This window comes from Apodemus sylvaticus, chromosome 3 (genome assembly GCF_947179515.1).
Source record: "Apodemus sylvaticus chromosome 3, mApoSyl1.1, whole genome shotgun sequence".
NCBI classification, from domain to species: Eukaryota; Metazoa; Chordata; class Mammalia; order Rodentia; family Muridae; genus Apodemus; species Apodemus sylvaticus.
In genome coordinates, this window is record NC_067474.1 from 45,667,072 (window position 1) to 45,691,871 (window position 24,800).

At 40.0% G+C, this 24,800-nt stretch overlaps 1 protein-coding gene across 2 annotated transcripts in view; it reads left to right on the forward strand.

The window, feature by feature from the left end:
• The first annotated feature begins 4,068 nt into the window (after positions 1 to 4,068).
• Map3k7 (mitogen-activated protein kinase kinase kinase 7) overlaps positions 4,069 to 24,800 on the forward strand; it is a 51,495-nt gene continuing 30,763 nt past the window's right edge. The window contains exons 1-7 of one of the 2 annotated variants that reach the window (XM_052176175.1): positions 4,069 to 4,347; positions 14,680 to 14,790; positions 16,722 to 16,787; positions 17,818 to 17,863; positions 19,152 to 19,290; positions 20,810 to 20,934; positions 24,082 to 24,210. In XM_052176175.1, coding sequence (XP_052032135.1) covers positions 4,228 to 4,347; positions 14,680 to 14,790; positions 16,722 to 16,787; positions 17,818 to 17,863; positions 19,152 to 19,290; positions 20,810 to 20,934; positions 24,082 to 24,210 — 736 coding nt within the window. In that variant the 5' untranslated portion in view covers positions 4,069 to 4,227. The remainder of the gene's footprint in view (positions 4,348 to 14,679; positions 14,791 to 16,721; positions 16,788 to 17,817; positions 17,864 to 19,151; positions 19,291 to 20,809; positions 20,935 to 24,081; positions 24,211 to 24,800) is intronic. The other variant, XM_052176176.1, reaches the window with a different exon arrangement.

Below are 24,800 nucleotides of genomic sequence, written 5' to 3' on the forward strand. Positions count from 1 at the left end.
CCCAATGACGTTTTAGGAAATGATGGTCAGCTTTTATATGTGAAATAAATTAACACAGTATTTTTAGGAATTATACTCATTCAGTTTCTACAAACTGTTTACTGCACTTCAGGTGCTGCTCTAAATCCTGACCAGCAGGTGTTCTGGTCTTGGTTCTAGTGTTGGTTGCTGTGATAGGACACTTGGATCAAAAGCAATTTAGGGGAGGAAAGAGTTTTTATTTAGCCTTTACTTCCAGGTCACAATGCACCACTGAGGGAAGTCAGGGCAGGAATCCAGATAGGAAACAGAGATACTGCTTCTGGTTAGCTTTGGGATCTGGCTCAGATTTAGCTTTCCTCCTTGGCAGCTCAGGCCCACCTGCCTAGGCAGAGGCACTACCCACAGCAGGCTGGGCGCTCATGTCAATCAAGACAATTTGGTGAAGGCATTTACTCAATGGAGACATTTCCCACGTGATTATAGAATGTCCAGTTGACAGTTAATTCTAACTAGGACAGTAAGGTTGAGAAAATAAACCAGGAACGAAATAATTAAAGATGGCAGATAGCTAAATATGTAGAAATAAAACAGTAATGGATGGAAAGTGAAAGGGTAGGGAAGTGAGGAAATACAGCATCATTACACTGAATACTGAAGCAGTGATTGGGCAGAGCTCCGAGGAATAAGACAGACATTCCTGGGAATTCACAAAACAGGAAATCCAAGTTATGAATGACTTAAACCTGCCAGCACATAGGAACAGAAATCTCCCCCCCCTCTCTCTCTCCTTCCCTCCTCGATCCCTCCCCCCACACACACACACATACACAAACTCACACTAAACAAAAACCAGACCTAACATTTGAGGGGCCCAAAGTACAAGCAGAGCCCAATACACTAAATGTCTAAACATACATTCCAAATCAAGATAACAAAGTGTTAAAGAAATGTATTACATGTATTCCATCCTATCTTAATAACATTGTCTTCAACAGAATGTGATGGTCTGAGCTAAGCTAGCGTCTAACCCTTGTCCTCCTCCTCTGGGTTTAAACTACACCACAAGGGACATCCTCGTATGCAAGTACCCCAAACTGTTCATTCGAGTTCATTCATACACATTCTTCTTCAACCACTTATCAACCTAAGCCTTTCAAGTGTAAGCCAGTCAGCAGGTAAGTTATTGTGACAACACTTCGATACCCACCATTGCCTTACTCATAAGGACCTGGCCCCTGTGGTCACAACCAGCATGAAGAGAATAGACTCTCTGGAGACTGGCTTTAGGGAGAAAGGTCTTTTAATGGGAGGAACAAAGGCTATTTAAACCTTTGGGGTGAGTGTACATACTTGGCCAGGGCCAGGGTGCAGGAAGTACCTCATTTGCATAAGGAATTATTCCAGGTGCTGCTGGACATGACCTTATAAGAAAAGAGGAAATTTAACCTAGCTACAGAGTTCCATGATCTTCTCTGGTGGGGGGAAAGGTGGGGGCACAGGGCTATGTGCACAGAGGTACGGAGGCCTGGGGCAGATGGGAAACAACCCCATTCCCACCAATCGCAGGATGATATTTGTGGAGTCTGGACCCGCCTTGGCCCACTCATGTTCCTGACCTGCTCCCTACAGCTCCCCAACCCCACCGTGGATCACTGTCTCCTCTAGTCTCACACCCAGGAAGGAAAACAGTAAACTAGGGTTAATTAATTTTATATATCAGTCATTCATCTAAATTTTCTCATAATCTATTGAGGTTAGTATTAGGGAGACATTAAAGTTGAGAGTTTAATTTATTCAAGAGATTGTGGCAGAACTGAAATAGGAAATTATAACAGAACTCTAAAACCTGTGCTTTTAAAAGACATAACATTTTTTTTCAAAACATAGGCAAACTAAAAATGTCCCAGAAAAAGTAAAATTATTAGAAAACCAGAATAGCTTTTGCCCAACAATATCCTAACTTTAGATTTAAGTACATGATGTTCATCTCAGCAGTATTTATAACTAGATAAAAGAAACAGAATAAATGAATAACGACCTATCAATATGCCTTAATTCCGAGATTCTCAGTTCCAAAGACCTATCTTTCTTTGTCTCAAAATCATAAACCAGATCAGAATTTCACCAGAAACTTTATCACCTGTGAAATAGCAGATTCAAATATGTTAATCCGGAATCCCAACCTATATCCACTCAGCCAACCCAGAAAGCTTCATCCCAAGCATTCATCAGCCTCATGGTAAATTACCACTCTGATAATCAAGCTTAGGCATTTATATTACATCTTTTGGTAGATACAGGTGCCTAACAGGTCCAAAACTCAGTAAAATTTAGTATTCAGAATACATCAGAAATTGTCATAACAGTGATACTGAAGGCCAAGACCCTGGATAAAATTGCCTAGAAAATGTGTGCAGCAGGAAGAAACTACCCTTTATCCTCCATTTGACAAATTGTCGTTGTTACTATGACTTATGAGACTGGTAACTCACAGTGGCTTCCTGTCAAATACAACGATCTACTTGAAACTCCAAGCTTGTTTAAGTAACTTCTTTTTAATATATTATCTTAGGTTGTTCTTCTATTAAAAAGCTCCCATGTAGTAAAATTGGGATTCCCTACACTTTCCTCTACTTTAAGTCTCTGTTAGTAATTTTAGGACTTGACATTCTCAAGAGCACATCCTTGGTCACTAAATGTAACTCCAATGGTTCCATTGGTTTTGAGTCAAATCAACTAAAACTCAACATCCAGCTTAAATTTAAAATGTGTTGGTCATACAATATGGATAATACTCTCGATCTTAGGTTCTCTGACCTAACTTTCCACACTCAAACTCGAATTGCCGTGTATTGCTGAGTACTTTATAAACATACAGCACTAGCATTACAGGCAGGAAAGGAAAAATTATGGGAACACAAAAAGGGGAAAGGAGCTCCTTGTTCAGAAGTTGAAACTCCTTATTAGGTTAAAATACATAATCCCAGTACAACGAACACTTGCTATGAATATAGCCAACACAAAGACGACATTCCTTCATATACAGATATCTTAGGTTGAATTAGCAGTCAATCTTTGCTTTTGGTTCAAGCCTCTATGCCCTTCCTCTTTTCCCAGATATTAAACTATTAACTTTGTTTCCAATTAAGATGTCTTAACTCAAGTAACCTTGGAATGTGAAGTTTTGCCAAACCAATCGTAATCTTGTTGGGTAGTTTTCAGGAACCACCACCCTATGACCTCACTTAAACTCCTCAGCAATCCTTCAAAAGCAATGAATGCCTCCAAAGGTCACCAAAATGCTGTTCATAAACATTGTAAGGACAATGAAGTGTGACTCTTCTTCCAGCTTTGCTCCATACTGGCTCCTCTTAAAATGTGTTTCCTTGGTGTGTCCAAGGATTCTCAAAACAAACTCTTGGGGCTGATGTGGACAACCTCGGGAACTTGATCAGCGAGGCGATCTGAATTGCCTGATTAATTGTGTAAACACTATTGGTGTTCCACCACAATGTGTTAACTTATATCGGTGAGCACTCACTAGTTTCGAATCCCTCACAAGCTCAAGAATTCGCTTCGAGTAACAGACTCAAGGAGCGAAAACGTGTTGCCAAGCTTACAACGTCAACACCTCACGGGTGAGACTGAACACGAAGATGCGCCCAAAGAGCACAACCCAAACTCTGCCCTGACTGTTCGCAGATCGCCCAGAACAGAGGAGGGAAAGGCAAGACGCGGCTCAAGAGAAAGAGGCAAAAAGCTACAGATTTTATCTTTCCCGCTGGATCTTGCGGGACCAACCGAACAGCCTCGGTCTTGTTCCGCGCCAGTTCCGATCGCGCACTCTCATGACGTCACGGCGCCAGGTATCGCGGTATCGTCCCTCAGCTGAGGCTCTTTCACAAAAGTCTCGCGAAGCCTGTCCCTCAGGCCCACGGCTCCACTCGCCCTCTTCCACTCCACTCCTAACCTGGCTTCCCTCTCTCTTCCCAAGTCACAGAATTACCCCCTTCGGTCCCTCAAGTGCGCCTCCTCCCTCCCAGTTCCGAGTTCAAACCGGAACTGGAAGTGTAGTGGGCGGGGCCCGGCGACGGAAAGCGCTGAGGAGCCGAAGCCGGGACTCGGCGGTGGCCCGGGTCGGTCCCGCGCCACGGAGCGCCGGGCGGCGGGGCTGCGGGGCTCCGGGCTGAAGGGCGGTGCGCGGGCCGGAGGGCGGGCGCGGCCCCCCGGACGCCGCGGGGTATCATGTCGACAGCATCCGCAGCCTCGTCCTCCTCCTCGTCTTCTGCCAGTGAGATGATCGAAGCGCCATCGCAGGTCCTTAACTTCGAAGAGATCGACTACAAGGAGATCGAGGTGGAAGAGGTGAGCGAGGCCGAGCCCTGCTGCCCCGCGCCGCCTCGGATCCCGGGCTGGAGGCGGCTTCCCGATGGGCTTCATGGTGGAGTTTGAATCTGTGATTCTCTACCTGATTCATAAGTGGTCAGCGGTTCATTTATCCGTAAACAGATTAAGCAGAGTTTGGTGGCCATGGGAATTTAGCTCGCTGGTAGTGGTGCTAGAGTCCAAGATTTTGTGTGTGTGTGTGTGTGTGTGTGTGTGTGTGTGTGACATCGAAAGTGGTGTGTGACAGGAAAGGATGCTCGGGACAGGCTGGTAAAGAGAATGTCGAATGTCTCCCGGTGCTTTCCCTGGTCCCTGATTCTTCTTTCTCTGATACTGTAGGTAGTTCTGCCTTCTATTGGCTAATGTAGATGGATTTCACTCTTTACTAACATAAGTCTGTTATGAAAACATGTTTCAAGTAGTGTATTCTGAAGAGGCAAGTAGTGATTATGGTAACATCAGAATATAACACTACACCAGAAATCGCTGTTAGAAAAACCGAATAAATTAAATCTTCTGTTGGAAGAGTGTCTCCAGTTCATCACCTATTTTCAGATTAACAGTGGGGTCAGTGACTTCTAAGAGTCTTAATACAAAGGAAAAAACAACTGTGTACATATATTCAAAATGCAGTTTAGAACTCATTAAAGCTTTGGTTAGAAATGCTTTCATGAACTCACTATGAGTTTAACCCTTTTTTAAGAGCACTTTGCATTTCCTGTACCAGAACTTGCTGTTTTTTGGGTTTTTTTTGTTTGTTTGTTTGTTTTTTGATATCTAGACTGAGTTGTCTTTTCTTCATTTTTAAAGTATTATATAGTAAGGTGTTAAAAAGTTGCAAGTCAATTAAGAGTCAGTAAATACATCTTTACCTTCAAGGACTGCTAAGTCATCTTTGAATCACAAAAACTAATCAGATCGGTGTGTTCATTGAGAACAAGATTGTTTTCTAAGAAGTGTGCCAGGAAGAGGAAGGCTTGAGGCAGAGGAAGGTTCAGCATGAGATAGAGCAGTGTGTGACTTGGTTTCCTCATTTAACTGTAAGACAGGAGTAATTGCTACTTTATCAGTGTGACAAATCCAGTTAAGCAGTGTGTGTAGAAAACCCAACTTAGTGCCTGACATCTTGTTAGGAAGCAAACAAAGTTCCAGACGGGAAGGGTGACCTGCTTTAAGGTCACATGCTAAAAGAAGGCCTGGTTTTGAAGAGGAAAATATTTTATATACCCCCCATGCTCATTGAAGCTAAGACAAATTCCTTTTTTCAGAAGCAGATAGTTGATCCAGCTTTCATGGATAACATTCTTTTTTAAGACTAAAACTCCAGTGAGTCAGTATACAAGAATCACAGTTTTTAAATAAGCATTTACGTGTACTCTTGTGAATTGCTGTCCTTGTAGACTACAAATCGTTATATAATAATAACTTGTACTTCATGGTTTACCACATGTTTCCACGAACTTACTTTGTTTGATTTTTGCAACCTTAGATTTTTACACACTGCTTTTTAAAGTGTTGACATTCGTACCTCTTTGGGTCCTCAGGTTGTTAAGGGAGACAGTAATCAACTTGATGCACTCAATCCAAAGCTGCTGCATTTTTGAAATTTGTTTCATCTTACAACCTAGTTTATTTTTATAGTCTCAATTTACTTCAGGCCTTTCTGATGTCAAAACCATTACATAATGTCCATTATAGTCTTCATGTGAGCACATTAAACAGATTATACAGACAGTGGTGCATCATGGGCACTCGAGCTATTTCAGCTTACATTCCAGCTCTAGTTGAAATCACAAATGGGAAAACAGAAAGATGACCCAACATGAAAACTATCTTACATGCCTTCAGTGTTTTATATGGACAAGTATATCACCTCGTAAATTAAGAAAATAATGGCTTGGTGTGTAACTCGGTATTGGAGTTCTTGCCCTCTGTGCTTGAGGCTCTGTCTTCAATCCTAGCACCACAGAAAGTAAAACAGTAAGAGAACCACATTACTTATTTCTCACACAATAATATAATGGAATCAGCATTATGCAAAGATAATTAGAAGCTGGGGGCGGGGGACATCTAGCTACGGACAAATGTAAAATCATTTAGTAGATACACACTTCTAAGACAGCAGATGGTTTTCGTCATTGCAATATTAGAGTCCTGTGGCGCTTCACTTTCATGTCAAATTCTATCAGTTTTCTGCCTAAAAAATCTACATGGGTACTTAATTTTTTGAAGTCATTCAGTTTTTAATTTTCCTGTACTTGAGTGAAAAGAGTCAGAACATAGGCTAGATGCCTTGAGGATGAGATGGTTTGGTGGAAAATGTACTCGGATTTAGAAAATCAGACACTGTATTGGTTATGCCAGAATATATGTAGGCAGGTCATTCGTTTTGGAGACCTGTGATTTCTGTCTTGAATTGATAGACAAAATTATTAAAATCTATTCCAGTTGTAAAAATAAAATACCTTGTTTCCAACATGTACCATTTTGTTCTCCACAGTAAGTTTAGACACTCTTAGACAGTAGTCATAATCTCCTGGGAAGTGTAGCTGGGTAGACAGACAAATGATATCCCCATTTTACAATACTGACAACTGGTCATGGAGTTTGGTTTGCCAAAAGCCTCTTGTCTTCGTCAGTGGTAGAGCTGGGATTTGATCACACTCATTGAGCCCTTTGTCCCTTTTAGTAGATTTGCAGTGTTACTGTAGTAGTCCATAGTGGGACCTAATTGAAGGAATGAAGACTCAAAATACTGCTTCCCTTCATAGAAGTTGGTCCTTCACACTAACATTTTCGTCTCTGTACAGTACAGCTGAGGCTCGATGGAAGAATCCTAAGATTAGTGACTTTCTCCGAGTCAGTGTTAAACATGTGGATCTGGTATAAACCAAGCACATAAGCCATATCGGCCTCATCAGCTCCAGGAAGTGGAGACAGGCTTGAAGCTACATACTGAAGAAATTCAGTATTCTACATACTGAAGAAATTCATTCTCATTGGCTCAAAATATCTCCAGTGAATAATTGTCTTTGCACTTGTTCGTCTGCCTTTGTGCTCTTCCTCTAACATATCACGTGACTGGTTCCTTCTCTCACCTTGCAAGTCCCTTCACGGATGTCCCTTCCTAAGGCTTTCCCCAAGGACAACTTGAAACATTGTATTTCTACTGTCCTTCCTGGCACCTAGCTCTGAATTGTGTACCCATCTCAGACAGATGTAAAGTATTTTATTTACATTTCTAACCAAAGTGCATAGCACCTAAAAGTTCTCTAAGAATTTGTTGAACTGCAAATAAGATTATCACAGCATAATTATGAGAATTGGATTCATGTCTGATTTTCTAATATGTAGGGTTATTTTACATAATTTGGCTAAGCTGAAATTTACACTGGAAATGAGATCTGACTCTTCCCAGTCTTGATTCCTTCTATTCCACTATATTTAACAAATATTTTATGTTTAGCAGGAGTAAAAGATACTATAAAGAGCCAGTAAGTCGGTCATTGGTGGACTGCCACTTAAGTGCATAGTCTTCATAGTAAATTGTGAATTGTAAAAGAGTCCCAGAATCCACCACAGCTAAGCATATTGGCATGTACAGCTACTCTCTACACATTCACTTATGTTTTATTGAAGAGGCATGGAAAAGATTGTGTTTTTAAAACTAAAATACACTAGGATGGGACTTGGTAGAAAGACGTTTAACAGTGACTATAAACTGTTAGTTAGATGATACTAGAAGAGGGCCTGAAATTATAGAGCCTGAATAAATGAATCTTATTTATTATCTTATTAATGAATCTGTGGATTTGTTAGTTGGGATATACAAAAATAAGCAGTAAGTTCTTCTATGCGACCTAGAGGGCCACTAATCTCAATAAACATCTGGAATGGTTACAGAAAAGATATGGCTACAGAATATTTGTGCGTCATATACATGTAAGTTAACACATAATCTGACATATCATTTAAAGGAAAGGCTAGTTAAGTGGGTCAGGTGTGGTATTAGATGTTTTTACAACTGATAAAATATAACCAAAAACAACTGAAGGAGGAATTTATTGTGTCTTACAGTTCTAGAGAGTTAGCTGTCAGTGGTGAAAGACATTTTGTGGAAGACTTAAAAGACTGTACTAAAGCAAAAACCCAGAACTTCTCTTGTGTGTTATCAAGTCTGTCGTGTCAGCAGTTCTACTCTGACAGTTTATTAATAGATATTGAAGCTCTGAATAGTTGGAGACACCACATCCTAACTAAGGACTTTAGGGTCTACGCTTTTCTGTCATGCTCCAGATGTCTATGATGGCAGTATAGTTGGTTCATTCAAACAGTGCATAGAACAGCTACACCAAGTCGACAGCCAGAGTCACTGAACTAAATAAATGAATTGGAGACAATTAACATGAATCATTTAATAGTAAATTAAGAAAACTCTCAATACAGATGTTTCCATATGTTAGTTGCTGTTTTTTTTAAATTCTTATTTGCATGAAGGAAAGGAATAATATTTAATACTTAAGGAATTAGACTGCCGGTGTGCATGTTACCATCTGTGTAAGTGCACCTGTCCATACGTTTGTGGAATCCAGAAGTCAGATAACCTACTGTGTTCTTCCTCGAGTGCCATCAGCCCTCTTGCTGACTTGAAACACCCCAAGTGGGCTAGCCTAGCTGATGAGTGAACCCCAGGGATCTGCCCATCTCTGCCTCCCCAGTGCTGGAATTATAAATGTGCTCCACTACACCAAATGTTCGATATTTAGCTTCTGGGTTTGAACTTGAGTCCTCTTGCTTGTGGAGCTAACACATTACCAACTTGAACTAGAAATGAGGTGGCAAATAAAGTATGACTTTATTATTTTGTAATTGTCTCTGCCAGTTCATAAATGCTTACTTCCATCAGGAAAGTGTTCTACATTATGTGCCTGAGAGACAAGACGTACTTTTTGTTGTTACTTTTATACCATTTTATGAGTATGAGTGTTTTGCCTGCATGTATGTCTCTGCACCACATAGGTGTCTGTTGCCCACAGAGGTGAGATGAGGACATCAGTTCCTGAGACTGGAGTTATCAGATGGTTGTGAGCCTCTGTGGAGGTACAGGGAACAAAGCTAAGTTCTTTGAAAAAGCAGCCAGTACTGTTAACTGCTGAACCACTCTCCATCCCTGGAAATAGACTTTCTTAACCAATGAGTACTGTAATGGCAGTAGTCTACATGATTTGGTCATCTCATAGGAATGAAATAAAACTCATTCTGTTGTGCATATACTGTGGGATGTGTGGTCCACCAGAGAACATGTGAAGATACAGTGTGTTAATACAGTGAAAGATACAGTAACACCTGAGGTTGACTTACAGTTCTTTACTAGCATATGATTATGGTTCAGGTTGGAATAGGCTTTCTCCAAATACAGTTTCTCCAGAATGTGGGGATTGGATTAATTAGAAAAATAACATAATTTGCAAATCTTAATACGATCAAGGGAAATGTGATCCGCTTAAAGTAAGGGAAATAGAGTTAGTGTTTAAATTTTTATTTAAATTTTATTTACAAGTATACACATTTTTACCACAAACGCATGTAGAGATTAGGAAACAACTTTCAGGAATCAGTTTTTGCTTTTCATTTTATTTGAGACTGTCTCTATTTCTTCCTCTGTTGCTCTATTGCACACTTGTAGGCAGTTATCTTCTTTCTGCTTCCCACTTCACTGAAAGGGTAGTGCTGGGTTACAGTACGTACATGCCACTGCATGGGTTCCAGGATTGGACTTGGGCTGGCCAGAGAGATGGCCTGTTGGGTAAAAGCGCTAGCCATGTAAGCCTCAAGTTGGTGTTTAACATTTATTAGTTGGTGAAGAAGACCAAGATGGAATTATTAATTTGTCTTCTAATGATTAACACTGGTTTCTAATTCTTGATTACTATAGAGAAACATTTCTTTTCATACCTGTCTGATTGTTTCTTTGAATTCATCCCAGAAGTCCAATTGTTGTGTCAAAATGTCACACTTGTTTTCATGTAGTGATAGAGTATTTCTCCACTGGTGAAATGAGCCAACTCAAGCCAGATTAGATTATATATAGGCAGGTTTATTGGGAAGCTGCTCTCTGACAAGTTCACTGCCTAGACCAGGGAAATCACCCTGGGAAGAGAGAAGGAGGGTAGCAGGAAGAGCCTCAAGGAGGAGGGCAGTCCTGCCCTTCAGGGTTGAGGGCAGAGTATGCTAAGTAGGGACTGGGGGAAGCTGGGAGAACCTGGAGGCCAGATCTGCTTTGATATGTAAAGTATGCACTTCAGTCCCTTGCCCCTGGGTAGAAACCAACTAGGGCCTTGAGACATATTACTGTCCTGTAGAACAGAGGTATCCAATGTTGCTTCTTCATGCCTGCCAGAGTAGTGTCTCTGTCTGCTTGGTCATCAGTTATACTCTCAGCCAATGGCCAACCATCCTCCATGTGCCCTTTCTGTATCAAAGGCATGTGGGCCTTTATCTCATGATGTTGAGTTCTAAGAGGAAGGAAATGGAAATTGCTAAAGTTTCTTTGAGCCCTGGTTTTGACGTTCCAGAAAGTCCACTATACTACTGATAAAAGCAGTTCTTGGCCAACTTGACTCAAGGAAAGAAACTATGAATTGCTCAGTAGAGCAATGGTAAAGACACAAGGATGGAAAAGATTGAGGGCAGCTGTGTTTGGAGACTCCGCCCCTTTGTGTGCAAGCTTCTCTCATCCCAGTCACTCCTGTTTCTGAAAGGGTGGAAGCCTTTTATAAGTCCCTTCTCCAGCAGCTAACCTGTTGAATGTGATGCTTTGAAAAATAGATGGTTGTGAGTCGTAGCTTGTTTTCTACTTCCTAGGCTTCCTCCGGTTTGATACTGTCAATTCAGCTAAAGAACATTCAGTTCCACCAAGACAGCAGCTGAGACGCTAGGTACTCCAAGGTTCCAACCTGTCTTCATGCGTCCTGGCTTGGCGTCCCCTTGGCTGTCATCGATCCTCAGAGAGTCAGCTGCACTTTGCATTAAGTACTGGGTTTAAGCAGCTATGACTCCATTTCAGGTCTCAACCCTCCCCACGGTAGCCTTCTCCCTGTGGTCAGACTTTAATTTCACTTATCTTGCTCCTTTTGCAAGATTTTTTTCTGAATCATCATTATGTTCAGCTGGGTCCAAAGTAGCCTGGGGTAAAGCCTCCTCTGTGTTCTCAGCCTCTGGAGCTGCCCGTGTTTATAGAGCACATTCTGTGAGGCTGCCTGCCCCGCTAACCTAAGGAACGAGTGCGGGTGGGGAGAGTTGGAGCTCCTTTCTACCATTGACTCTCCAAGCCTGTTGAGGAAGGAGAGGCTACTGGGGTCTTTAACATATTGTGAGTGCTTGCCTTTGGCATTCTTAAGTGTTAAAAAGAATGTTAGAAAAAAGAAATCTAAGTAGTCGTGTTGTATAGCTTTGGATTCCTTCCCTGCCTCATTTTCATCTCACAAAAAATGTCAGTTCTTACTTTTTTTTTTTTTTTTTGCTTTTTACTTCTAGTAGCTAATATTTTACTCCTAATAATGCCATATGGAAAAAAAGATCTTTATGATCTGAAGAAATAGGGTTCTTTAAGCACTGGCTCCATGCCCTTAAACTGACTCCTGTAAACTATGACAGTTGTCTCAGCCATTTCAGCAGCTCTGACAGCCTGCCTCCCTGTGTGCTCACTTAGGATCTGTCAACTTCACTGTGTTTATGAAGTAATTCATGACTCGAATGAGAATGGAGAATTCTTGAGGCCGTGGGTTCTCAGATGGGAATGTGGCCATTTTTATTTGAGATTCTTTTGTGAAATTGATTTCTTACAGCAAAAGAGAGTTTATCATGTATTTACTTGCTCACATTTAGTTCCCCTGGTTTTAAGATGAAAGCTCAGAGTGAGTCGTCATTTCATCACTAGGTGGCACCTGTGGATCACAGACGGTCATGCTTACTCAACACAGTTATGACAAGTACAGAATCCACAAATAGAAATAACACTGCGATCAGACATTCTTTAGAATGCTAAGTCCTAGTCATCCTGATTAATCTGTGGGCACGTGATTGAAGTGTATTGATCTGCTTTATAATCATTGATTCATAGTTAATGATAATGTCTATAGGTAGACTGATCTAGATGCGTGTATCATCTAGGTTTATTATGACCATGACATTGAAACCTTGTAGGACCTGTTTGCTGCAAATTTCCTGTGAGAAAAATGAGTGCTCTGTCTCCTTATTATTCAAACCCAACTCTGAGCATTGTTTTATAATGTTTATGGAAGGGCCTGATTCTGTAACCCCTATAGATCCACTTATCTCCATAAATATGAAGGAATATTGCTTAGGAGCTCTATAGACACTCACTAAGGGAAATGTAAGCATGTCTGCTTTACTGTCAGGAAAAAGGCTCAGGTGTCAGTCTGCCTAACAGTGAGCAGGGCGCCAGCAGGAAGCATGATATAAAGACAGACACATTCAAACTAAAGCCAGTTCCTCAGTCTTCTTAAGGTAACTGGATGCTGAGTGTGAATCACCAGTGTTGGTTTCTTGTTGAGGCTTGAAGAAGAAGATGGTCTCTGAATGGCCAAGACCAGGAAATGGGAAAAGTCTCTAAAAGAGCCAGCTTACTTGGGTCTTTGCATATACTTTGTTACCTTTAGCTGAGTATAGAGCATAGCATGTGTTGATAAGTCTAAGCTGTGGCTTTGGATCCTGCCTCCAAATACTTTCTGACTTGTAATGTGAGTAAATCGCAACCTTTATGACTGCTTACCTTTAAAATGGAAAAGGATTACTTGTGCAAATCTGTGAAAAACACACCAAACTGTGCCTATCTTATGGTGACCATTGAATATGAGAAGTAGTCATACTGCTTTATACAACTTAAGAAGTAGAATTGGAGCCATGGCTAGCTAGTTCCCGTACCCAGGTTACAGCTCCTGCCCTAGTGTATTCTCCTTTTCCCTTTGTGAACTGATCCAGTGTAGATTTTGAAGAACAACTATTTGAACATTCTAGCTATGCCCAACTTTGTTGTTGAGTTTTATATAAGTTTGTCTTCAGTGGACTCACACCAAGGGAGCACATGACTGATTCCTGGTATATGAAGTGTGCCGTCCATGTTAGAACCACTGGCATTCTAGTGCTGGGCTGCCTCCCATAACTGTACTGTACTGTTTGTTACCTGTAGAGCTGAGAGACTGAGCTTGCTTGTTTAAAACCATGTGCTCTATGTGGAACATGAGGAGAACATTAGCATCTCCTCCTTAGACTGTGCTATGAGGGATTGGGCAGAGCACTCTCAATGTCCACTAGTATATAAAAATGTAATGAGTGGGCGGTGGACTTTTGCTTAAGAAAAGGGCCTTGCCGGCCTTGCCGTAGCACTTAGAATGTGGGAGATTGGAGACAAAGGTGCTTACCTAGTGCCCTTCACAGTAACAGTGTCGTGGTTTTGATCTGACAAATACCAAGCTAATTTTCATTTTTGTTTTTTATTGCTTTTAAAAATACTTGGATTTTTCCAAATTTAAAAATAGAGGAACTTGACAGACCAGTGTACCCATGTGATAGCCATTAGTTTTAGCAATAATGTGGCATGTGGTTGGTCCGTATTTTTATAACTTTTCAAAAGTAATAAGCTAATTACCTACCATAAAACTTACTCATGTGAAGTATGACTTATTATTTTTGTGAATTTACCCAGTTGTCAACCATCACAGTCAACTTTCAAACCTTGGCAGGATTCCATTTACATTAATTCAATTTTTATCCTTATCCCAAGGCAACCACTGACCTGCTTGCTGTCCCTAGATTTTCTCCTAGGCATTTTATAAATGGTCATATGAGGTATCAGGGGTCATTGTACAGATAGTAACACATTTTGGTGTCCTTCATAGTGGGCCTTTTAGCATATATATCTTTAGTCCTTTTACCTCCATTTTCTATCCCTAATTGGTTATTTGAAAACTGATTTTAAAATTTCTTAAAATATTATATTTCTTTTTCATTTTTTTGAACCGCTTCTCAATCATCTTGCCTTTAAGTTTCAACTGTAATTAAAAATTGCCTTATGTTTTCGTGTATATTTTGTGGTTTTGCTTTAGAATTAAGAGGTTCATTTCAGAGATTCAAACTGCATTTTATCCTCAGTTTAATGAAAAACTCATTCTTAGCAAATTCAGATAATGGTGATTTCTAAACCTTTGATGAGACTTAAAAACTGCCTATGTCATATTGAACTTGGTCTGCTTCTGATATTTTTGGGTTTCTGATTGTTTGTTAACTCAGGTTGTCGGAAGAGGAGCTTTTGGAGTCGTTTGCAAAGCTAAGTGGAGAGCGAAAGACGTTGCCATTAAACAGATAGAGAGTGAGTCTGAGAGGAAGGCGTTCATTGTGGAGGTAAGCCGAGGTGCCACTTCCTTCCAGCACTTCTTCACCAGAGATACTCTGAGCTTAAGATGATAAAACACATATTCTGTCAGCCTTAAATCTCTTCTTGGTCCTGGCCCCAGGTTACACTTTGAAAAATATACCAGAGACAGGAGATCGCAAGTCTGGCCACTTACACAGACGAGAGTTTTTCATAGCACCAGAATTATTATAACAGTGTTTTTCTTTTCAAATGGTTGTTATCTAGGGTCTTCTTGCCCATCTGGCAGAATTATGTTTTTCTCAAGAAGAGAACTGGGGGCTTTATGGCAGCCCAGGACCTAATATAACATTAGTTGTGACCTTGCACTGCCCCTTGAGTGGCCTCTGACCAGGTAGAGACTTTTCTGTGGGGATGGGCCTAATGGCCAGTGAGTCCTGGTGAGCAAACATTTACATGACAGCAAAGTAACTTAGCTTATCACTTACTGTCTAGTTAGCATACTACTTAGCTCTGGGGTACTTCAGAGGCAGGAATGCCTTAGTTTACATTTTCCTGATGATTACTGTCTCCAAGGAAAATCTGTTAGTAAACCCTTTATAACATCAGCTTTATTACTCTTGAGTTTCTTCTACATAATGAGTTTTATGAAGCTAATCATATTCCTTCTCTTGTTTTACTGCTTGGTTCTAGGTCTGCTGGATTAGTTATTACTAATTACTAGCTTTGCAACTTCTATATGGTATACTGTTATCTCATTGCAGAAGTCTCTTCGTCTTTCTGAGTTTATGCCTTACAAACAACAAAAACCTCACCTATTTATGAGACTCAGCGAAAACAGAAATACATGCTTGAATACTGTGATATGAGAAGTTAATGCTGAGTTTTACCAAGATGGAATGTTTATATATAATATATAAGAGTAAAAAGTTACATGAAATAACATTTTTTAAAAAAGAGTCAGTTAATTTTCTATTAAGGACAAAAAAAAATCATGAATATCAACTGTAAAGAAAACTGTCAAGTGGCATATGATAAAAAAGGTTAAGAGGCCCTAGTGAACTTTACATGAGCCAGTAGCATGTGACTGTGGAGAAAGGAAGGAGAAAGCAGGGGAAAGACAGTACAAGGCAGAGCAAAAAGCAACATGAAGTTTTATGGGAAGACACAGTGCAGAAGATTGACCGAGGAGCTGGGGCCTCCTCAGTGTAATTACCAGCTCAGGGAGTTGGGGTATCAGTCTGTCTCTTCTGCCCCGGAAAGCTCCTCTCTACTTTTTTGTACTAGGGATTGACTTGGGATAAACAGTGGACTGAAGCTAGAGCCTAAGGCATACTAGTCAAATATTCTACAACTGTATGATTCCCCCCGCCCCCCGAACCCCTCCACAACCACACCAAGCTCTCTGCAGTAGCTGCAAGACAGAAAATGCTGAGGAGTTAGAGGCAGCTACTCTCGTCAGATAAACAGAAGTTCCTGTAGAATCTTTAACAGCTGCTTTATCCTCTCTAAAACTTAACTTCAAGGTCTCACATTTATAATGAAAGTAATAGAACCTATCTTTCAGAGTCTGAACACATCAGGAATACATACAGAATAGGTAAATTGATACCTGTGGGAAAGTACCACAGCTTCTGGTGTGGGGGACTCAGGCAGCACCAGCTGAGATGGTGCCTTGACGCTTGGCAGCTAGTTTCCTCTTTTCCTCCTGGCAGCGCTTTGTGATGGTTTAATGATCTCTGTCTTCATCTATTTGGTTGTCCCCACTTGAACTGTAGGAAAGGGATCCCTGACAGGCACTGGGGAGTGCCAGTGCCTGTGGCCATAGTGCTTGCTACCTGGTAACAGAAGTTACTGACTGATTTAAACAAGTGTTCTATATGACAATAAGATTTGAACAGCATGGTAACATAAATGCCTCAAAAACTAGCACTTTTTAAGGATCTATAATTTGTTACAGCTCCGGCAGTTGTCACGTGTGAACCATCCTAATATTGTAAAGTTGTATGGAGCCTGCTTGAATCCAGTAAGTGTCCCACTCCATCTCCCTATAGGAAACAGTGGCAAGTGTATCAGGTTATATAATTTATGAAGCTGTTTTGATCTGTTCCATTGTAGTTTTATTTCTGAAAATATTTCTTGCATTTTGTTTGTTTTTAGTCCTAACAAAACAGTATGTTGGAGGTGTCACCTGAGGTACCTGTTAGCCTTGGCCATACCAATTTTTAATGCTCCTTCATCTTGAGTAAACAACAATTCTCAAAATTAATTTAATTTCCAGAAAAAACATAATTTGTTTTTACCTTCCCCATCAATGCACTGTGTAATTGCTGGCCAGGACAGACTACCTGACATTCCTGTGCTGCACTCATCTGACTGCCTTAGCTAACCTAAGGCAGTGGCCAGTGAGAGGCCAGCAAAGGGGAACTTCTCAGTCCTTTCCCTTTCCTCCTTTCTGCCCTGTCACTACTCACCTGTAAGCAGTCAGTGGGTTCTGCTTCTTTTACTAGAGCCCATCTGAGTAAAAGCCTGTGCTGTCCTGGAGTAGTCCATCCTCATCACTAACCTAGGTAAACCCATAACTCACCTTGTTATAAGACTTGATATCCTAGAACATGGCTTTATTATATTAGCACTGGTCCTCAAAAGGTCTTATAATAAAATTTTTCCCCAAAATTTTGTGATCTATTTTATATATTAATATACATTATAATATTGCTATTTCATATATAATTATATATTATTACATTATAATGATTTTATGTAATTATAATAATATATAACATTTTTGTATTTTACTACATATTATATATTATAATCGATATTAATTTAGTGATACTATGTAATGTATAGTAATATTATGCTAGTCTTAGCAGGCACCTAGAAGGCAAGTTCTTTGGTCACAGATACCTACCTCTTCCTTCTGTTAGTATCATTCACAGAGTAGAAGCCAAAAGAATAATTTTCAGAACAATAAGGCAGTTGAACTAAGTTATCATCAGGGAGGGCCCAACAATTTTGCTGCTCCAGTAAATTCTGGCATATATTTTCTTTAGGTATGTCTTGTGATGGAATATGCTGAGGGGGGCTCGTTGTATAATGGTGAGTATCAGCTAAACCTGCTTTTACCTAGTAGATTGAAGCAATTGGAAAGCTTTTAAGAAGAGCTAAATTACCTATTGTGAGTCACAATTTGCCTTCAGTCATTTTGTTTTTTTGGGGTTGTTTGTTTGTTTCACTGCTAAGGACTTAGGGCAAGAAAGACGTATGACATTTATATAAATTTTTGAGTTAACAATATATTATGTTCAAAGTTTGTGAAGTAACAGTTCTTTTTAAAATAGATTTTTATATACTTGTATATAGGCTTTTTCCCCGCCTGTCTTTTTCGTTTCAAGCCTTCATTTTAGAACTCTGACTATACTTCTTATCACTATGCTTTATGGTGCTTCCTTTTCAAAACATAAAATGGTGGAAACAAACTCCACAGAACATTTTAGATTTTTACTATCTTAGGTACTTTCCTGTTGTGACCATGACCAAGGCAAGTTAATAAGAAAGGCTTGAATTAGGTTTACAGTTTCAGAGGGGCTTTGTAGCAGCAAGCATGTTAGCTGCAGCAATTGACAGCTTACTTCTCTATCCAAAAGCAGGAGGCAGAGAGCACACTGGCATGGCTGAGTCTTGAAATCTCAGGGCCCACCTCCACTGACATGCTCTCTCTAGCAAGGCCACACCGCCCAATCCTTCCCAAACAGTTCCATCACATGGAGGCCAAATTTTCAAACTACCAGTGTTAACACAAAAAAAACTTTAGTACTGGCTTACCCTTGTGGAACAAAGCTCTCACCTTAAAAATACCAACTTCATGTATGTGTGAGTTGTCCCTTAAAGCTTTATAAAATCAATAGCATTTACTTTTAAGTTATCATTATTTTACATACAGATTTATTTATACGCACTGCTATATATTCTTTTTTTTGTTGATTTGTGTCTAGTACTCTCATTTTATTTGAGAGATCCACTACTTTCTTAGCTACAATAGACAGGGCAGTGGTAAGCATCTGATCTGGCCATCTTGTCTCAATACTGTTCTCTGTTCCACCCTCATAATGAACAGGATTGCTTATAATTTATGTGATTGTGTGAAAGGTAATAATAATTTTAAAAAGTGTGATAAATGTACTAATTTTATTTGAATGACCATATGGAGTTATCTACTAAAATTTCTTAAATATTATATATATTTTTTTAATCTTGAAAAGGTTTAAAAGTGGGACTGGAATATTTGTAAAATACTCATTTGGGTGTTTTGATGGTGCTTGCATTTATATTGTTTCATATGATGAGCAATAAAGTTTTTTTAGTTTGTCGTGCCTTTCTCTTGCAGTGCTGCATGGTGCTGAACCATTGCCTTACTACACTGCTGCTCATGCCATGAGCTGGTGTTTACAGTGTTCCCAAGGAGTGGCTTACCTGCACAGCATGCAGCCCAAAGCACTAATTCACAGGGACCTCAAGCCTCCAAAGTAAGTCCAGCAGGGTGACCCTGGCCTCTCTCCCTCTCTTGCTGGTCCAAGGTGATTGTCGCTCTTGACTTTCCCTGTTCTCTTCCCTTCTTGCTTACGTTATTAATTTTTACTTTTATCATCTAGCTGTTTATCTAACTAACTATTTTAGAATATTGTCTGTGGGAGATGTTTTTATTAATGCCAATTTTACATTGTAATAATTAGACTCTGTTAGCCCATTTTGTACCTTCAGTACGTAAAATTGTTTCTTTATAGTTTCCTGAGAGCAGAGGCAAGTCTGACGACTGTTCCTGCGGCATTCCTAACAGGAACAGGGTCTGCATGTGGTAGACATGGTGGAGAACTGTGCCAGTGGGTGCTTGTTCTTAGAGAGGGAATATGGGCATTTCTGAATCTGAGTACAGGTGTAAACAGCCCAGATTTCTCCATAGTCACTAAGAATCCTGACTTTCAAAAGAATCTTTAAAAAGGTTGAGTAATAAGAGTCTGAACAGGAACAGTGAGATGATGGGAATTTTGTTGTTGAATTACATACATGCAAGAGTTGGAATATGACAGGAGTGTTTGTTGGTGTAGCATTATGAACAGGAGCTTATCTGCTTATTGTAATTACATTGAATTAAAAGAGAATTTAATTTCCTAGAGCTCTAGTTAGAGTTTAACTAGAACCTTACATACAAGAAGTTAATAAGATATCTAATTATGATGTGATTTTATTTACTTTTGAGTGTTACTACAGTGTGGTTATGCACATTTTATAACCCATCTCCATTTCTGTTTATTATCAAAAGTAAAACTTTGTAAGTAAAAGGTTGCTATTTAACTTTTGTATTTGAGTCATAGCACCTAGACAGCTGAAGTTCTGAAACATTCTTAGCATTTATTAGACTGAATTAACTATAGGAGATTCATACCCTCCCCACATACACACACATTCTAAATTCAGAAACAGTTTTGAGATTAAACATTTATATCTTCAAAATAAAGACATAAAATAAGAAGCATTGGTCCGTAGCTATAACTCAGTGATGGACCATTTGTCTGGCACACACAAGACCCATGATTCAATTTCCTATACTGCAAAAACAAACCAGTACTATTGGTTTCCTTTTGTATTGATGTATTTTACTTTGTCATCAGTTAGATTATTTGTCCCATTGAATGGTGCTGTTCTTTTAGTGATAAATGTTTGTGATCAGGCTCTCACTTCAGTACCCTGTAGCACACTGCAGAAACCACAGAGCTCAGCCAAAGGATGTTTGGTCAGGTTCTGTCAAGGAACTAGAGATGAAGACATAAAAATAGGAATATGATGTTCTCCCCAAGTTCTCTAGCTTATGGCCTTTTAATTTTTGCTTATATTCCTCCAGATGTTAGTCTATTACAGTGACCAAGTAATGTTTTATAAAATTTTAATAATAGTGTTTCTTTAATTTAGCTTTTTTCCAGTTCCATAATTATTTTTTATTTTCTTATAAAATCAAATACTGACTGAATTTTGAACTTTTTATAATAGCTTGCTGCTGGTTGCAGGAGGGACAGTTCTAAAAATCTGCGATTTTGGTACAGCTTGTGACATCCAGACACACATGACCAATAATAAAGGGAGTGCTGCTTGGATGGCGCCCGAAGTGTTTGAAGGTACAATCACAGAAGCATGGTATGGTCGGTAATGTGCCCTAGTGCTTGTAAATCCAGGATGTGCTCATAACACTGCACACAGTGCCACTCTGAAGAGCACAGCAGAGTCTCAGCAAGTATAGCCTAAGATCCCAAATTTTATGGCAGAATTTAAATTGGCATCCTCTGTGCAGATTCACACACAAGTCTAGCCGATCCTCACTATTCACAGGTTGCATAATTGAGAACCTGTCTCCACCTGATGGCTTTGGTCGAGATGCTTTCAGAACTGTTCAGAAACAAGGAACTCATGCACAGCAATACACATTTTGTAAGGTAAACAACTTACTCAGAGCCATACTTTCCCTTTTTATTGGTGGCCATGGTGGTTTTGCTGCTTTAGTAGAGCTGCCTAAGTACAAGAAGGCTTTGAACATGGGAGAAGTGTTAGAGTCTTCTCTCAGCTCACTTTAGACTGCCGTGAGGGGGATCTAATTAACCAGTAAGTGTGAGGCGAAGAGTCCTTAAACCCACAGAGAACCAGGTGAAGATGCTGACAGCTGACACATGACCCTGAACAAAGGCACAAAGGGAGCCAGCCCTGCATCTCCCCATGGAGCACTGCTTCAGAGATTATGGAGACTTCTTAAACTGTGCGCCCAAAATCAGGAGAAAGCTGTGCCTTTGCTCCGATTTGCTATCAGTTAAAAAGCACGCTAAGGCTTAAATCAGCACATCTTTAAAGACTACATATCACTGGGTACAGATAAGGTGCTGAATTCTACCAGTAAAGGGTAAGCTAACTGCTTTCTTTTACTGCATGGTGGCTTACAGCCATCTGTAATAGGATCTGTGATAGGATCCACTATATATTTAAGTTTCAATATGAAAATGTCAGATTCTTTTTTAAGTAAGAGACACTGAGCTAAAGAAATGGGCTTTGTATGAATGCCCTGTGTGAGAGGCCATAGTATCAGAATGCATTCAGCAATCAAGCTTTGTGGGTTTTTTCTTTCCTTTTCTTTTCTTTTCTTTGTTTCTTTTCTTTTCTTTTTCTTAATATATGTAAGTACACTGTAGCTGTCTTTGGACACACCAGAAGAGGGCATCAGATCTCATTACAGATGGTTGTGAGTTACCATTGAGGTTGCCAGGAATTGAACTCAGGACCACTGGAAGAGCAGTCAGTGCTGTTAACCAGCCCAGTTTTTGGTGAATTTTAAACATTTTTATTGTTTTGCGTTTAGACATCCCAGAGAAAGGGGAAATGCTCTGCAGCTTGTCACTTGAGTTAAAGAATATTGTTCCCTGAAGTCTAATGACAAAGTGTTGGGCTAGAGACAGGCAGATTCCTTTGAGTTCGAGGCCAGCCTCATCTATATCATAATAAGTTCTAGGACAGCCAGGGCTATGCAGAAAAAAAGAAAAAAAAGAAAAGAAAAAAATATGAAAACAAAATGTTAGACTAAAGCTATTTTACATAAAGTTAAATAATGTCTTCTCTTCATCTGGATAATAGAGGTGCCTTTTCTAATAATTCTAATAATTCAGTCACTTATTTTATGTCACTGTTTGTACATTACAGTGGTGCAATATTGTTGTACTTAAATAAATCAAAGGGGTTTGTTTGTTAGAAAGAGTAATCAATCATTTCTGTTTTGAGGGCAATAAAACCCAGACTATTAGGTTATATAAATTTCTAAATTTCTGAAAAGTATTGTCAGGCAGCCTAAATCAGATTGCTATGTGATGCAGTTCTATATTGTGTGTTGTCTTGCTTAGGAATCTATCATTACAATAATTAGGGCTGCTTTCTTTCCATCGTTCCCCCCAGTGCTTCTCTATCTGAGATAGACTGTGGCACTGTCTTGGACCTGGATCCTCTGTAAGAGCAGCAAGTGCTCTTTCCCTCCGTCCGAGCCACTGCTGCTGTTGCTCGGTCTCTATTAAGAGTGCTCACTTGGGATGGAACTCAGGGACGCTACACATGGTACAGAGACACACAGGAAAAAAAGTCATTCGTACATAAAAAGAAAAAGAAAATAAGCCTTCTTTTTTATTGGTGGTAGTACTTTGGTATACAGTATTGGTGGTATACAATATATATTATGTTGGTGTGTTCTTTGTCTTACTAATGCAATTTTATTCATAATCTGCTTTGTTTTTATTTGTTTCTCATAATTTTAATCACTTAAATTTTCTTTATAGTTTTTAAATTAAGATTTTGTTTGTTTGTTTGTTTGTTTGTTTGTTTGTTTCAAGACAGGGTTTCTCTGTGTAGCCCTGGCTGTCCTGGAACTCACTTTGTAGACCAGGCTGGCCTCAAACTCAGAAATTCACCTGCCTCTGCCTCCCAAGTGCTGGGATTACAGGCGTGCTCCACCACTGCCCAGCTAAATTAAGAATTTTAACTATATATTAAGCCACTAAATTAAAACAGTGCTTTATTCTGATAGCAAAGAACGCTTTCTGCCACAGAGCAGGAAACCTGTTAAAGTAACAAATTACAGGAGCTGAGGATTTAGCTCAGTTATAGAACATATGCTTTGTATGAAAAAGTCCCTGAATTCCATCCCCAAGTGAGCAATCTTAATAGAAATTGAGCGACAGGAGCAGTGGCTCGGGGTGAGGGTGGGGGGGTGTAAAGAGTACTTGCTTCTCTTAGAGAGGATCCAGGTTCAAAGCCCAGCACCCACCTGGAGGCTCACAAAGGTCTGTAACTCCAGATCCCTGGTGCCTGATAACTTCTTCTGACCTCCATGGACATTGCTACACATGGCACAGAGACATACGTAGGAAAAAAACATCATTTATACGCAAAAAGAAAAAGAAAATAAGCCTTCTTCTAAAAAACAAGGTGAAAAATTACAGAAAGAAATGTATGGGTGTTTCAAACTGTACCCATGAAAGGAATTAGTAGCAGAACCGCCAGTGCATCTTGTTGAAAAAGTAGGCAATAACTGGCTTTCTCACGTAGATTTTGAGTATATTATTTATGTTTACTTAGTTTAGTAAAGAATATTTGTTGACAATATTTAAGGAAGTAATTGTTTAACTGTGTGTGTGGCAGTCTCTTGTCCAAAATTCCCATTCTTTTAAACTTTATAAAACTGCTTGTTCTGTAATTCCTGTGGAACCGGTCTCAATTTTACCCTGCCTTTTTTGTAGGTAGCAATTACAGTGAAAAGTGTGATGTCTTCAGCTGGGGTATTATCCTTTGGGAAGTGATTACACGCCGGAAGCCCTTTGATGAGATCGGTGGCCCAGCTTTCAGAATCATGTGGGCTGTTCATAATGGTTTGTCAAGGAAATTTTTCTTTAACATATTTTGTGTATTTCATCTTTGGGAAACTATCCCCGTCCTCTTGCTCAGAGACCGTGTGTGTCTGACATTGAAATATAGAGTTATTTGTTACCAGACCTCCTTCCTTTACCACTCTCTGCACCTTTGTCTCTGGCTCCTATGGGGGAAGTTAGACTCCTCCACACAGGGCGAGACTGCCAGCTGCACTGATGAGAGAGACACAGCAGTGCTTGGCCAGTGTCACAGTCTCTCTCAGAGATAGAGAAACACTGGGGAAAAGTACAGGAAGAAAGCGGCCCATACTGCTTCCCAGCTGTCTGTAGTCAGGAGTGTCTCTCCTCGGAAACCAGCCTCATCAGAGAAAGCAAAGCTGCGCTGAGGGCTGCTCCTTACGCTCCCAAAGGTGCACACCCAGTGCTCCACGTGTGGTATTGTATGTTCTCAGCCTTCGCAGCCGTAAGCACATAGTTCATAGCACCGTAGACAGTGACGGAGCTGGGCCCAAACCCAGGTCCTTCTGACTCAAGTCAGTGCTCTTACGTCATCACAGTGACTTCATGGGCCCAGTTCTTACTCTCTGGTC